Consider the following 14,114-nt stretch of genomic DNA (forward strand, 5'->3'; position numbering starts at 1 on the left):
AGGAGGGATATCAAACGACCGTTGAGCCGTGGAAGAATAAATTGTCCGTCCAAATAATATATTAATATATGGTCCAAAGTCTGTCACACTCGCATTCAGCAGATGGTTCACGCGTTCTATTATTTCTCCTCCCCCGTTACCACCTGTCATCTTTAACCGTTCGTTGATCGTTCACTGGACACTTGGTCAGTTATGAAACTGTCGAACCGATCGACCCGTCAGTTAAGTATGCTAGTTCAGCGAATAACTTAGTACCATGAATTGATTAATCGTAAATCCTTATGGACCCGTGTTACGTGATCTATAATTACAGTGTTGCTCACATCGAATTGTAATAATTGGAAACGTAATCTTTGATCCGGATGCAGGGGGGGGCGTATAGGCATGAGATAGACCGGCTCGTGAAAAATAAAATATAGTTGCCCACATGATATCCAAGTTCCAATAAAACAATTATCTAAACTTTAAGGGAACCAACCCGGTAATCACCACCTTTTTATTTTAGTAAAAATAGATATAAATTTAATATTTCATTATCTCAACCACATTTATTATTATATCATTTTACCATACTACTTTACTATATTATGTTGTATTATATTATAGTAGTACATATTGTAATAATTACGGCTAGGATTTATATGTAATAAAAAATTGTATAATGTGCATTTTATTTACCAAAATATGCAAAAACAAACTTTTATTATTTCTAGAATTATTATTTATCATAACTTGTTATTATTACATTAAATATTAGTTTATACTGATATAGTTTATAAGTCGTATTAATGAAATGAAATACTTATGTACTGTATCATAGTTTAAGTATTAGATACCTGCATGTGGCCCATTCAGGTATCTAGTACTTAAATTACCATTAAATTAATTAATTTAATTAATTTACCATCCTGGCCGGTCCTTAACATTTATTAACATTTAAATCCAGGCCGAGTCGGGCTTTATTTAAATGAAACACGGACTTAGGGCCGGGCTTTTAAATTTTTAAATCTATTACGGTCCTTGCCGGGTTTTTTTTATAATGTAAAAACTTGTACAAAAATTCAATTTTACTGATAAAACATTCTTTTGGACCGAATCGAGTTTTAAAATATATCTTTACAGCTTTAGGCCCGTTCCACAGCCGAGCGTTCATACGTGGCGTTTTTTAATTTACATTGTTTAAGTTCATAACGTACCGATCGAAAAAACCCATATGTACTTTCGTCAGTTCGGCGCGTATGAACTTAAATGTAATTCGAAAACGTGACACGATACGCGCGGTTGTAAAACACATGACTTTACGTTAGCAGAAAGTTCGTACCGGGCCGGCCCTAACATTTTTGGCCCGTGCAGACCACCAATAAGTACGTCTTAAAATAATTTATAGATAATTATATCGGTCGTCCGATCAAGATAAGATTATATACGTAGTATATTTACGACAACTAAAAAAATAGACGTTCGTTAGATAAATACCATTTAAAATTAACAATAACTTAAAAATAATTAAATAAATTTGACATTTTAAGTTTAAAAATTAGATTCTCAATAATCTATAAATATGCAGTTATATGCATTATATTCAAAATATGCAATGTAAAAATGGTTTTATTTAATCGACAATAACTCAAATCGTGGACATACTGAAAACCAATCAATTTGGACTTGAGGAAAAAAACATGCAAATCCATATAAATCCTAGCCCTAGTAATAATTATAATTATATAACTGTAAAAGCTACGGTAATTTGATAGATTTACTTATATTTTAATGGTTGTGCTGGTAAAATAAACAGTAACTAATACTTTTGACTTGTATACATTTATCAATAAATAAAAGTAGACATGTAGGTATAATATTTATAAACATTGAATGAAACATTTATTGAATAACATAAATAAACAAGTATGTAATATAATATATCAATCAGTGGTTAAAGTGGGGGGACAGAGTCCCCCTTCTTATTTAAGGTAAGATTATGCGTCCTCTTTAATTTAAGTCGCCAAAAGTCCGGGTGGACGTTTAATGGCATTGGTCACTAAAATACAATATTGAATATACAATACTTATTATAATATTACAATATTACATGATATTTATTTTATTGATTAATTTTAAAAAATGGAAAAAAGAAATAATATGTAGTTATAATCAATGGCGTATACAAGGGGGGTGTTTGGTAGATATGACACCCCCCTTGAGTCGTATCATATATTACATTATTATAGGAATATAGGTAAATCGATAATACAATATGACATATAAAATAATGCACAATACTAATTACATATATACAGGTTAACATTATCGCGATTGCGACAATACGTGACGAAAATTATTCGTTTACGTTTTCGTGCAACACAAAACGTTTAATAATAATAGGTATTGTAGCATCGAATACTGATATTCGAATAATTTATGGTAAAGCTATCCAAATTCGAATATACATTACATCTCTATTACAGACATTATGTATACATATTAATTAATTAAAATAAAAGTTTTAGTTCATACGTATTATATATAATATTTAATAATTATAATTAACACCCCCCTTAAGAAAATCCTACCTACGCCACTGGTTATAATATATAAAGTACTTATATTTATTTGTATTTATATATTACAGTACTAATGTATTTTAATTTATTTTTACTGAGAATGCATATGTATAGAATTATTTTTCTTTGGGGGAAAATTTTTTTTACGCCCTATGAAAATAAATTTTTAAAAACATATATGTATAACAGAAGAGGCTTAGACCTCATGGGTTTCCTAAAAAAAGTTGGTAAGATTTAGAATTAGGTAGGGGACGCTCCTCAATTTTTGATGCATACAGTCCCCCCATAACATTCTTTCCACTTTAACCACTAATATCAATTATTATCAAAAATATACCCCAATATTTGGTCTGAAATTCAAAAAAATTCACGTCGCTGAATTCATCTTGTGGAGCATACATTTTTAAGTTTCGTGGCTTTTGCATTTGTTTCTACGTTAATAATTGTACTTAAAAAAACTTGCCGTTTTGGAGTATTAAAAAAATTGAATACAGTTCCAAGTACACCCATACAATTTCGAATACTTTGAAGATCACAAGCATCTGAAATAGCCAAGTTAAGATTATGGGAGGCACAGTGAAAATAAATAGCCATATCATTTTTTCTGACATGTGCTTGTACGCCATTAAAACAACCACTCATAGATACGGCCCCATCATATCCTTGACCAATCATGAAAGAAAAATCTATACCAATACTTTTTATATAGTCTAATAAAGTTTTATTGAGACTTTTTCCCGTTAAACTAGTTACAGGAATAAATTTCAAAAATCTTCACGCAATTTTAAAGTATCACTTTATACAAACACAAAAAAAATTTATCTTTGAAATAATTGAATTATCCATTGTTATTATGTTATTACAGCAACTGATAATTTCATTTTGAATTCTCGGACTAATATATGTTGAAATAAGTGATGATAAAGATAAATGTTTTTTTAAATTTGTATTTTCACTTTGAATTCTTAATCGCAATAAGGCACGAAAATGTTTGTAATTTTCAATCGGTTCTTTAAAATTCAGGATTCCAGAATCTCTGCTCTCGAAAAGAAATATTTTGTCGACCAGTGGCCAACGCAGAATTTGTTTATGGGGGGGAGGTTACCATAAATATATTAAAAACATTTTTGTACAACTATTTTTCTAGTATTAAAATTTTGAACATTAAGTTAACTGTCATAATATAATTTATGAAATTTAAAAAAAATGTACCTGTGAGTATTTTATTTACACTTTAAAACTTAATATTAATTCTTCTTTATGCGTTTGATAGTTAATCGAGTACAGCGTCTGTTGAGATTTTAATTTCCTGGTGAATATTTAGCATTGCCAATCCATTTAACCTAGATTCTCCTGTTGTATTTCAGAGTTATGTTTTGAGACGGCGTAGAGTCAAAAAAGTTCTTTCGGAAGTGGCTATTGTCACTGGTAAAGTAATAAGAACGAGAAGAAGTTTTTGAACAGTTGGAAATATTTTTTCATTACAAATGTGTAGAGCTGATTGAGCGTTTTTAGGACTCCTATGTTCTTGATAAATTGATTTATCTATATAGTACGTTGGTAGGTACTATATTAAGTATTTATACTATTGTACGTATCATATTCATTATATATATATAATATTGTATTGATTATTTTTATATGAATTATTTTTAATTAAGTTAAATAGTATATTAAACTATAACTTGAATAGTTTCTAGAAAATAATCGAAGTCTAGACTAATATATACCATATATATTAGATAGTATAGATACTAGTAGTATTAGCGTATATTTGATAAGTCAATTGAAAATACCGCTGAGCGGTGGCGGTGAAATCGAGCGTGCTGCGGTTTTTAAAATATCGCAGCGGCAATATTATACCGCGGCCGAAATACCGCAGTAGTGTGCGGACTCCCATTACAATACGTGTGAACAAATTTAACGCCACCGCCACCGCGGCAGTGTGTGGGGACCTTAATATGTCCAGGGCCGGTGAAAGCTATGGGCGATCCGGGAGCCAAACTGACATTTTTTTCTTCTAATTTATCTTTTAATACGTCTTAACAACCTACAGAAAGTAAGAATATAACAGATGTGCCTTCTACTTCAATACTGCATCGATACCGCTGGTTCTAATGTACAAATAATGCATGTAACAATATTTACTGCATACCACCGCATTTGTGTGTGCAAATAAAATATATATTTAGTTCGTAAAAATTATTTTCATTAAATATTCACCCATTTATAAACAGATTCATATAACTAGACGATTACGTAAAAATCGTTCGGACCTTATAGCGAAAATACCGCAGTGTGGCGCAAATCAAGAAGACAATTGCCTCAAACGCATGCACAATTTATTGTTTTTGATGAGCTCTCGCTTCGTACGATCTGCTTTGTAATGTCAAATGTGTAAACCAGAGTCTGGAACCCATAGGTTTTTGGTTCCGGTTTCGATTTTGGTTGTTAGATTAATTTTTTAAGAGTTCCGGTTTCGATTTCGGTTTTTTTAAAAGAGTAAGGGTTCTAGAACCAGTTAATTTCGGTTAATTCTGATTATTAGAGATTTATTAAAAAATAATATGAAATTATTTATTTATTCTTGTTTAAATTGTAATTGTTTCATTTCATGAAAATAGAAGTTATTATAAATAGTTAAAAAAATAATTATAAATATATTTAATATATATATATATATATATATTATATCAGATATAATATATTATATATCTTTGAGTTAGATAAGTTATTTTATTCCAACTCATAGTAAGTATTTGTTAAATATTATGTAATATTGTGATTATGGTTTGATGAAATAAATATCTTTAATTTAAAATTTAATTTTAATTAGGAATCAAAGTTAATACTGGCTACTGTTGTAGCTACAAATTTGTATAAACATTAATTATATTTAATACTTAATAGACAAGATGATATACTCATAATCAATTGTAATATATTAATAAACATACAAAAATAAAATACAAAATAATAAAAACTTAAAAAGATTTGACTTTTATTTTTCTGAACCGACAAATGGACAAACATAATAGTAATTGCCATAGTTTTACCAGTCTAAATAACTGACCTAAATTAACCCTTTTATAATTAAGGTTATGGTTATGGTTACGGTTTTTCATTTTTGGAAATAAAGGTTCTGGTTTCAGTTACGGTTCCTAAATTTTAAAGGTTAAGGGCGCAAAAACATGCTTTTGCCCAAGACGTCAATACTTCTAACGCCGGCCCTGAATATGCCCAATTAAATAAAAATATGCATAAATATGTCAAATATACAAAAACATGCAAAATAAAATTTCATATAATTAACCGTGGTACCTTATAACGTATTTCTATGTCATTTAGCATTAAATACAACTTTGCAAGATTCGTGCAAGCTGCTCTGCTCTGCTCCAGTACACAAGCACGCAACACCTGGAGTCTCAGGTCAGTACATGCGACGTATGTATCCGGTTCATAGGCGATGCCTACGAGGTGCTCAAGCACTCGAACCGGGATCTCGACCTGTACAGGAGCCGCGTCCACCTGCCTTATTCCAGTCCCACTGGTTTAGGCAATGCGCGTACAGCAGTTATGCCAGTAATTTTTTGTTATTAATAATTTAATAAATATATTATTAATGAATTGATAAATATTTTAGATATTCTTGTCTTTTGTCATTACTCATGTTCAAATGTATGTTGGTTTGAAAAATTATAGATTAATAATCATAATTTTGGTTTAAAATAAGATGTTTGATATTAAATTATGGAAAAAAAAAATTATGAGTTTTATTACTCATTCAGATTAATCCCTAAAATAATATGGTAGTGTGCTTTCACCACCAGAAAAATGGTTTTCTGCAGTAGCTACATGATAATTTAACTCATGAATAGACAAGATTTAATTTTATAAATAAAGAATAATTAACTTAAAGTAATTTTCATGTATCTTGTTTATTTGAGGTACATATTAAGGGCATCTGGTTTGAAATTATAATTATGTAAATAAAATAATCGATACAATTATAAATATTAAAAAATAATATTTAATTATAATTTTTGAGTATTTCTTTTAGAAAATAATCCACAGTTAAATTTAATATAAAAGTGGAAGTGTTTTTAAATTTTTATACTTTACAACTATATTTTTAGAAAAAGAAAATAACTATCAATTGTTTAAGAAAGTTAATAAGCCCGGTTTTCTCGTCGCTGTCTGTTCCAATCTTGACCACCATGTCCTCCATGTCCTCCATGTCCTCCATGTCCACCACCACCTTGCCGACCAAAGTTTTGTCTATATTGTCCTTGATTTTGATTACCTCCTCTTGGGAAGAAGTTTCCTAAAAAAATAAAATAATAATAATGAAAGTTGAAATGAACAGTACTTAATAAAATTAGTTTTAATTTACCTTGTTTCATTTCGAAAATTCTTTCATTGGAGTCGACAAAGTTATTAACTTTATCGGCCAGTTGTAAAGCAAGTGATTGTAACCTACTAGGTTCACTACGGTGCATTACAACAGTTTGGGTAGGATCATCTAGAGATGCCATTAGTTCTTCATTAATAATCATTTTTGAAATGATAGAATGAGTTGTGCTTTTTGGAAGTTCGAACATCTCTGATAATGTTTTCATTGAAATGGAGTTGTAAACATGAGAATAAGTAAACAAGTATGTGCGTAAAGATTCTTCTTTTATCAAACGTTCTAACATTTCTCTGACTCTATCACTTTCATAAAACAATTCCCATACCTATAATAAAATATACATTTTAAGTATTAACTTCACAAAAACTTAATTTTTAGTACCTTAGCATTCATTTTCTCATTGATTATAAAATTACGTGAAGCCAACCAATTTCCATTTCTCATAGCTTTACTTGCAGCAACTACATGTTCCCTCATGGATTCTGGAGGACCAACTAAAGATTGACGCTCACTTGATCGCAATTGTTGGTAAAATGTTTTAGAAATCATACGACGCCTCGCATCAAATTCATGAGCTAAAATATTAATAAATATTAAAAACAAATTTTAGTATTTCTCATATTATAATTATATTAGATTCATGATTTATCACTTTACCTGCCATGTATGGAATTTCAATAAGCATAGCTGACACCAGATACACACATTCCAAGAGTTCTAAATTAATATGCATATGGAAAGGCATTTGTCTTTGTTTTTCTATTTTTTCTTGTTCTTTACTGCGTTCGTGTTGTCTCTAAAAAAAAAATATATATATATCTCAAAATTAGTACTAAATTCTTTAAATTATGTCTATAATGATGTATTCACTTGTGGTAACAATCCTTGTGCTAACAACTCTTTGACTTTACCAGTCATCATTAAATCAACTAGACAGTTGTGAGCATCTTTAATATTACCTTGACGGAAGGCACATAAGCCAATGTGAGCCATTGTACGATTGTAAAGAATCTGCAATAATTATAATTAAAATAAGTATAAGTTATTCAAAATCAAATCATATATAAAATATGTATATTCTATACCTGAGTTGGAGGATCTGAATGTTGTATAGTTTCTTGTAAGTGAGACATAAGCACTAAATCTCTAGCTTGGAACCAATTATCATGTAAAGCATGATGATACACATGACATAAAATTGCTCTGGTTCTTAAGCGATCAGTAGCATCTTTATCATAAATATATTTACACAAATTTTCCATGATCTGAACATTTGTCTTATGAGATGCAAGTATTTCTCCCTACAACAGTGTTAAAATAAAATTTAACTTTAAAAAAAAAAAAAATTGAAAATACAGTGAAAACTCTTTACAACGAAAAACTATATAATGCAAACATTACATAAGAATGGTTTGTTTGTTTTATAACATATTTGTCAATTCATTTTCTATAATGTATTAGTCACTCTCAATAATGTAACAATATTTAATGTTTCATAGTATAATTTATGTGTTATCGTATTATAAATTTCCAAGAAATGTCCAAGAACAATTACATTCTTTCATTATCTACTTTTAATATCGTAATAATATCGTTATTATCAGTATCGAATATGTTCATTTTATAATCGTCGTAATGCCTAACATAAGTCAGTGTGGATGACATCAATACTTTTTGAAAAGAAATAAGAAAATGGGATGCAGAATTAAAGGGGCGAAAAATTTTGTTACTTGTAGATAATTGTCCTATTTATCCAAATCTATTTAATCTTATGAACATAGAAATTATATTTTTTCCAGCTAACACAATTAGTAACTTACACCCAATGGACTAAAGTGCTATAAAAAGTTTGAAAGGCCACTACAGAAAGAAAATATTGATGGAAATTATCATATCTAATGGCAATGTCTCTATCAATATGCTTGATGTGGTAAACTTTCTAGGTAAAACCTGGGAAGAAGTAATAGCAGAAACTATATGGCATTCCTTTTGTCATGCTGGACATTGTAGTAATTTTGTCAATGCTGAAGAAAAGAACAATTTGAAAAAGAAGATGATACATCATTGAGCGAGTGTATTTTTCAGTTCAATACTCCGTATACTTTTACTCCTGATGATCTACAAGACTATGTAGAAATAGATGAGAACTGGGTTACAACAATATCGTTAACTGGTGAAGAATTCCTAAATGCAGTGACAAAAGACAAGGAGCAAGAAGAAGATGAAGAGGAAGAACAACCTGACGTAGTGGTAACACCAAGTATTCAACAAGCACTTGACGCGGCTATATTATTAGAAAAGTACGTACTGCTTCATGAAGATGATCCAAAGTTATCATAAAAAAAAAAAGCAAAATAAACAAGTTCAAACAAAAATGACAGACTATTTTAAATAAAGTAATTGTATAAAATACGTAAATATAACATAATGTAAAAATAATGATATATATAATTTTTTTTTTTTTAAACCCTCTCTAAAATGAAAGAAATCTCTTGGTATTTTCAGATTCGTTATAAAGTTTTCACTGTATATATACATAATTAAATAAAAAAAACAGGTAAAAATGTCATTTTGAATTATGAAAATTTTATGTAAGGTTACCTTCTTTTGTTTTAGCACTAATGGATCAAATTTGTAGTATAAATGATCTATTTTACGCATATAAATACGACAAACTTCAGATTCAATATTTTGATGTTCTAAATAAAGTTGAACTTTATCGATTATGTCACATACTCGTTTTTCATCTTTAAGTCTATATGTTCATTAAAATAAAAATAAAACTTTGAATACTAAATGTTGATACTCTAAAATCTATATAAATATACTAACCTTTGTACATAATCATTACTGTGAGGATCACATTCTTTCAAAAGTTTAGTGAATTCTTCATCTAATCTTTCAACAATTGTAAGTATGCAACCACGTACTCTAAAATTAGGTTTATCCAATGTTTCAGCATCCTCTGCTACGGATTCTCCAATGAATATTGTGTCTTTAACAGGAAGTATCAATTCTAGAAGTTCAACGATACAATCTAACAACCTATTTAAAAAATTGTAATTAATAATAAAGATTTGTATTAGATATACAATCAATAAACAATGAATGCATACTTGCTCCAAATTTCTGGCTTCATAGCATCAGATACTTTAGGGTTGTAATCAAAAATAGAAGATATAATAGACATCTTTATTTTTACTCTTAATCCTAATCCTAAATTATGAGCTTCTGATATCAACAATAGTTCATGTAATAGTTCAATTTGTTCTCTGCGATCAGTACGTTTCTTTCCACGTGCTGCAACTACTTCAGACAATTTACGTAAAACAGCTTCTGGAGTAATTTCTGCATCTTTTGCAAACATTTTTGGTTTTTCCTATTATATTAATTATTGAAGATTAAGTAATACTAAATATTTTATGATTAAATTACCTAAAAAATTAACCATAATATAAATTGTGATTAGAATAACTTACAGACGGAATAGCTACTCCTCTTCGGACTTTTTGCCATTCAGTATCACTCTCATCTTCTTCTTCACGTTTCTGTTTCTTTGGTTTTTCCTTACGTTCTTTTTTCTTTTCTTTTTTTTCATCATCATCTTTATCAGTTGATCTAGTAAAAAATAAGATAATTAGTTTATATTATAATTAAATACATATATTGAGATAAAAATCTACTAACTTTTTCAAAAACCGTTCTCTTATACTTTGGTATTGTCCTTCGTCTTCACTGCTTGATGAGGAACTTTCAGAATCACTACCCCAATCGAAAGAATCATCACTGTCAGATTCACCACCAGTTTTTGGTACCTAAATAAAAAAAAAAAAAAAAAGAAAGTTAGTCAATAATATGAACTACTAAATACTACTACTAAATACAAAGTAATTATTTTAGAATTTAAAAGAAAAAATCTAACTTTGGGTATTTTATCTTCCATTTTTTTAAATGATGCAGCTGGAGCTTCATCTTCACTTTCACTTTCATCAGAATCTAAATCTTCATCTTCTTTTTGATCTTCTTCTTGATCAGGAAGATCCGGGTTTTCTCGGAATTTAGCTAAATCACCCTCAAAATCTTTAACATACTTTCTAAACTTTTGTCTAAGTGAAGCCAAACTTTTAGAGTTATTTTTAGATAAATTTTTACGTCCTATACGATCATCCCAGACTTCATTGATAAAATCTTCCATCTCAACCAAGCAACGGACAAAAAAACGTGGAGCTATTCCATTTTCTTCTTTCAATATGACCGCATTAAATGCTTTGGTATATGCTCGAGTTAAATCTTCAAAACCTTTATAGAAAAGGATATTTAAGAATATTAAAAAATAATATTCTATAGCTGTCAATTAAATAAAATATATTTTTCAACTTACTAGTTAGCAAGCTACTCATATCCTTAATTTTTTTATGATTTCTTATTTGTTTGATAGTCATTGTTAATTCTTCATATCGTTTTTCTTTCAGTGAACGTACAATACGTTTTGTGTCTTCTTCATCATCACTAAACTATAAACAAAATAATTGGTTTAAATATTAGTGTAATAAATTTTGACAAAATTTTCAAGCGACTTGATCTATATAAATATCATAATAGAAAAATGTTCCAGGGAGGAAATTAATGTAATTTAAATAAAAATTCCCTACTCCCCCTTGAAATAACGAAAAATAAACCTATTCTTTCAAGTTTATAATTTATGCTAATGTAATATTAAAATTATTTATTTATTAAATTTAATTTGGTGCAAATAATAACAAAATTAAAAAAAAAAAATACAAATAATTTTATTATTCAGGACTAAATTAGGGTTGTCATAAGTTTATAAGGTGAAACTGGGACAACACAAACACAGTATCGAGTAATATACTTTTTATATAACTTTTAATATAGTGAGAGGATCAGTGGAGTATACAAGGGGGGGAACGTGGAGGTAAGATCCCCTCTAGGCCTTTTTTTAAATGTTATAAAATAATGTTTTTAATGTAAGGGTGTTAGAAACGTAAAAAAAAAGTAATGATAAAAATAAAAATAATGATTTGTTTGCAAATGATCCCCCCACATAAAATTTATGTATACACCACTGAAGAGGATCATTAATGACAGGTAATATAATATGAAAATTTCTTTTGTAAAATAAAATATATTATATATTTATAAGTATAAATTACAAATTGTTTTTAATATATATTATTAATCGATTAGGATTAAAAATGTACTTTGAGATAAAATGGTCGAAATTAAAAATTAAACAATACTACATTTCTTTTTATCATCTAAGCTGGTATATATGGACGCCCCAAAAACATTTTTCGGGACACCGGGACAAAAAGTCCGAAACCGGTGACAATCCCGATTTTCTGTGACGTATGGCAACCCTAGACTAAATACTTAAGCTAGTTTAAAATTTAAATTACTATTAACTAGTATAATTTATTAGATCATTGAAATGTTTTATCATTTGTTTAATAATTGTTTAATCTAACATAAAACCAAAAAATTATTATATAGTATCAAATACCTAATTAGGTAATTAATTTTTTTCATATCTTTTTAACATTAAAGATTATAAAGCTTATATTGGTATCTGATAAGATTATATTAAGAGAAGATATGTTAACTCATCAGTAGACGTGATATGAGGACTACCCTCACATTTAAACACATTTAGTCAAAACTAGCTTGTTTTTGGAATATCTGTCTGTGTATATAAAACAGTAAGCTGATTGACTGCTATCAACGCACAGCTCAAACCATTGGACGGATCTGGCTGAAATTTGGCATACAGATAGCTATTATGATGTAGACGTGCGCTAAGAAAGGATTTTTCGAAATTTTGAATTAAAAGGGTTAAAATCGGTAAAAGAAAATTTTTACAAGTAATTATGTATTATTAAACCTAACTAACCTAACCTAAAGGTCCTAAGTCGGCGTTAACGCGTTGTCGGCGGATAGAGCCGCGGTAGCACCATTGTCGTTTATTGTGATTATCCTACATATTATATTTATAGCTGCGCGTGACGAAAACGTTTGCTTATATAAAATGTATGCCCACGTGCTGTAAATTATATGTACTTGGCTGCTTTGTCGATTTTAAATTCATTGAAACCACCGGGCATGCCATATCATAGGCTTATTCTGCGTGTGGGCATACCTATTATGTTGTTGCGAAATTTGAAACCGCCTAAACTGTGCAATGGGACCAGGCTTAAAGTCAAATTTTAACAGGATGTGCAAAAGGGGAAATTGTGTTTGTACTAAGAATCCCTTTAATTCCGAATGATCATCAGTTCGAATTTAAATGATTACAGTTTCCCCTGAAAGTCTGTTTTGCAATGACTATAAACAAGTCTCAAGACCAAACTCTTAAATTTGCAGGAATAGATATGCAAGAAAATGTTTTTCACATGGGCATTTCTACGTAGCTTGCTCACGCGTAAGCTCATCCAGTAGCTTGGTGATTTTGTTGCCTACTAATAGATCAGTGAAGAACATTGTCTACAAAGAAGTTTTGTAGATAACATATTGAAAAACTATTAGTAAAACATTTATTTTGAACCTTTAGTGCTAAAATTTATCGTGAACAAAGCATCTGCCGCCAAAAGCTATAACTTATTGAATAGGTTATGATAATAATCATTATCTTAAAAACTAAATTAATATGTATAAAATATTATTTCAAAAATTTTAATTAATTTAAATTTCAATAGATTTAACAAAATTTAATCTTGGCAGGTTACATACATTTATATACTTAAACCCGGCAACGACGGGTAATTCAGCTAGTTTCATATAAAACTATAAATATTTCTAATTGACTATATACCAATATAGACAAAATTAAATTTTATGAATTTATCAATGTTCATGCTTTCTACTGATGGCTCAAGTCATTAGCTTACATTTTATTTTGATGTTTATTTTTTTGTTACATATTTTTATAATAAAAATGGATAAAATGGCACAAAATATGGGTTAAAGAATCAAAATATTTAGAAATTTAGTAATGAACACACTGGTTAATTTACATTTTATGATAAGAATAATTGAAACTAGTTTAATAGTGAAAAACATTAGGAAGTAAATGCTTATTTTTTTTTTTATAATTCTTAACTAATATTTTATATACATAATGATAC

At 28.9% G+C, this 14,114-nt stretch overlaps 1 protein-coding gene across 2 annotated transcripts in view; it reads right to left on the reverse strand.

Annotated features, from left to right (window-relative positions):
* Window positions 1–6,635: 6,635 nt before the first annotated feature.
* Window positions 6,636–14,114, reverse strand: part of LOC112679516 (eukaryotic translation initiation factor 3 subunit C) — a 12,991-nt gene continuing 5,512 nt past the window's right edge. For both annotated transcript variants that reach the window (XM_025549364.1, XM_025549357.1), the window contains 13 exons: window positions 11,354–11,486; window positions 10,895–11,271; window positions 10,660–10,787; window positions 10,452–10,590; window positions 10,089–10,351; window positions 9,805–10,017; window positions 9,574–9,727; window positions 8,058–8,273; window positions 7,843–7,983; window positions 7,630–7,768; window positions 7,354–7,547; window positions 6,955–7,297; window positions 6,636–6,885 (listed from right to left, as the gene is read on the reverse strand). In XM_025549364.1, coding sequence (XP_025405149.1) covers window positions 6,731–6,885; window positions 6,955–7,297; window positions 7,354–7,547; window positions 7,630–7,768; window positions 7,843–7,983; window positions 8,058–8,273; window positions 9,574–9,727; window positions 9,805–10,017; window positions 10,089–10,351; window positions 10,452–10,590; window positions 10,660–10,787; window positions 10,895–11,271; window positions 11,354–11,486 — 2,595 coding nt within the window. In that variant the 3' untranslated portion in view covers window positions 6,636–6,730. The remainder of the gene's footprint in view (window positions 6,886–6,954; window positions 7,298–7,353; window positions 7,548–7,629; window positions 7,769–7,842; window positions 7,984–8,057; window positions 8,274–9,573; window positions 9,728–9,804; window positions 10,018–10,088; window positions 10,352–10,451; window positions 10,591–10,659; window positions 10,788–10,894; window positions 11,272–11,353; window positions 11,487–14,114) is intronic.

This window comes from Sipha flava, unplaced genomic scaffold (genome assembly GCF_003268045.1).
Source record: "Sipha flava isolate LNK unplaced genomic scaffold, YSA_version1 100_pilon_pilon, whole genome shotgun sequence".
Classification (NCBI taxonomy): domain Eukaryota; kingdom Metazoa; phylum Arthropoda; class Insecta; order Hemiptera; family Aphididae; genus Sipha; species Sipha flava.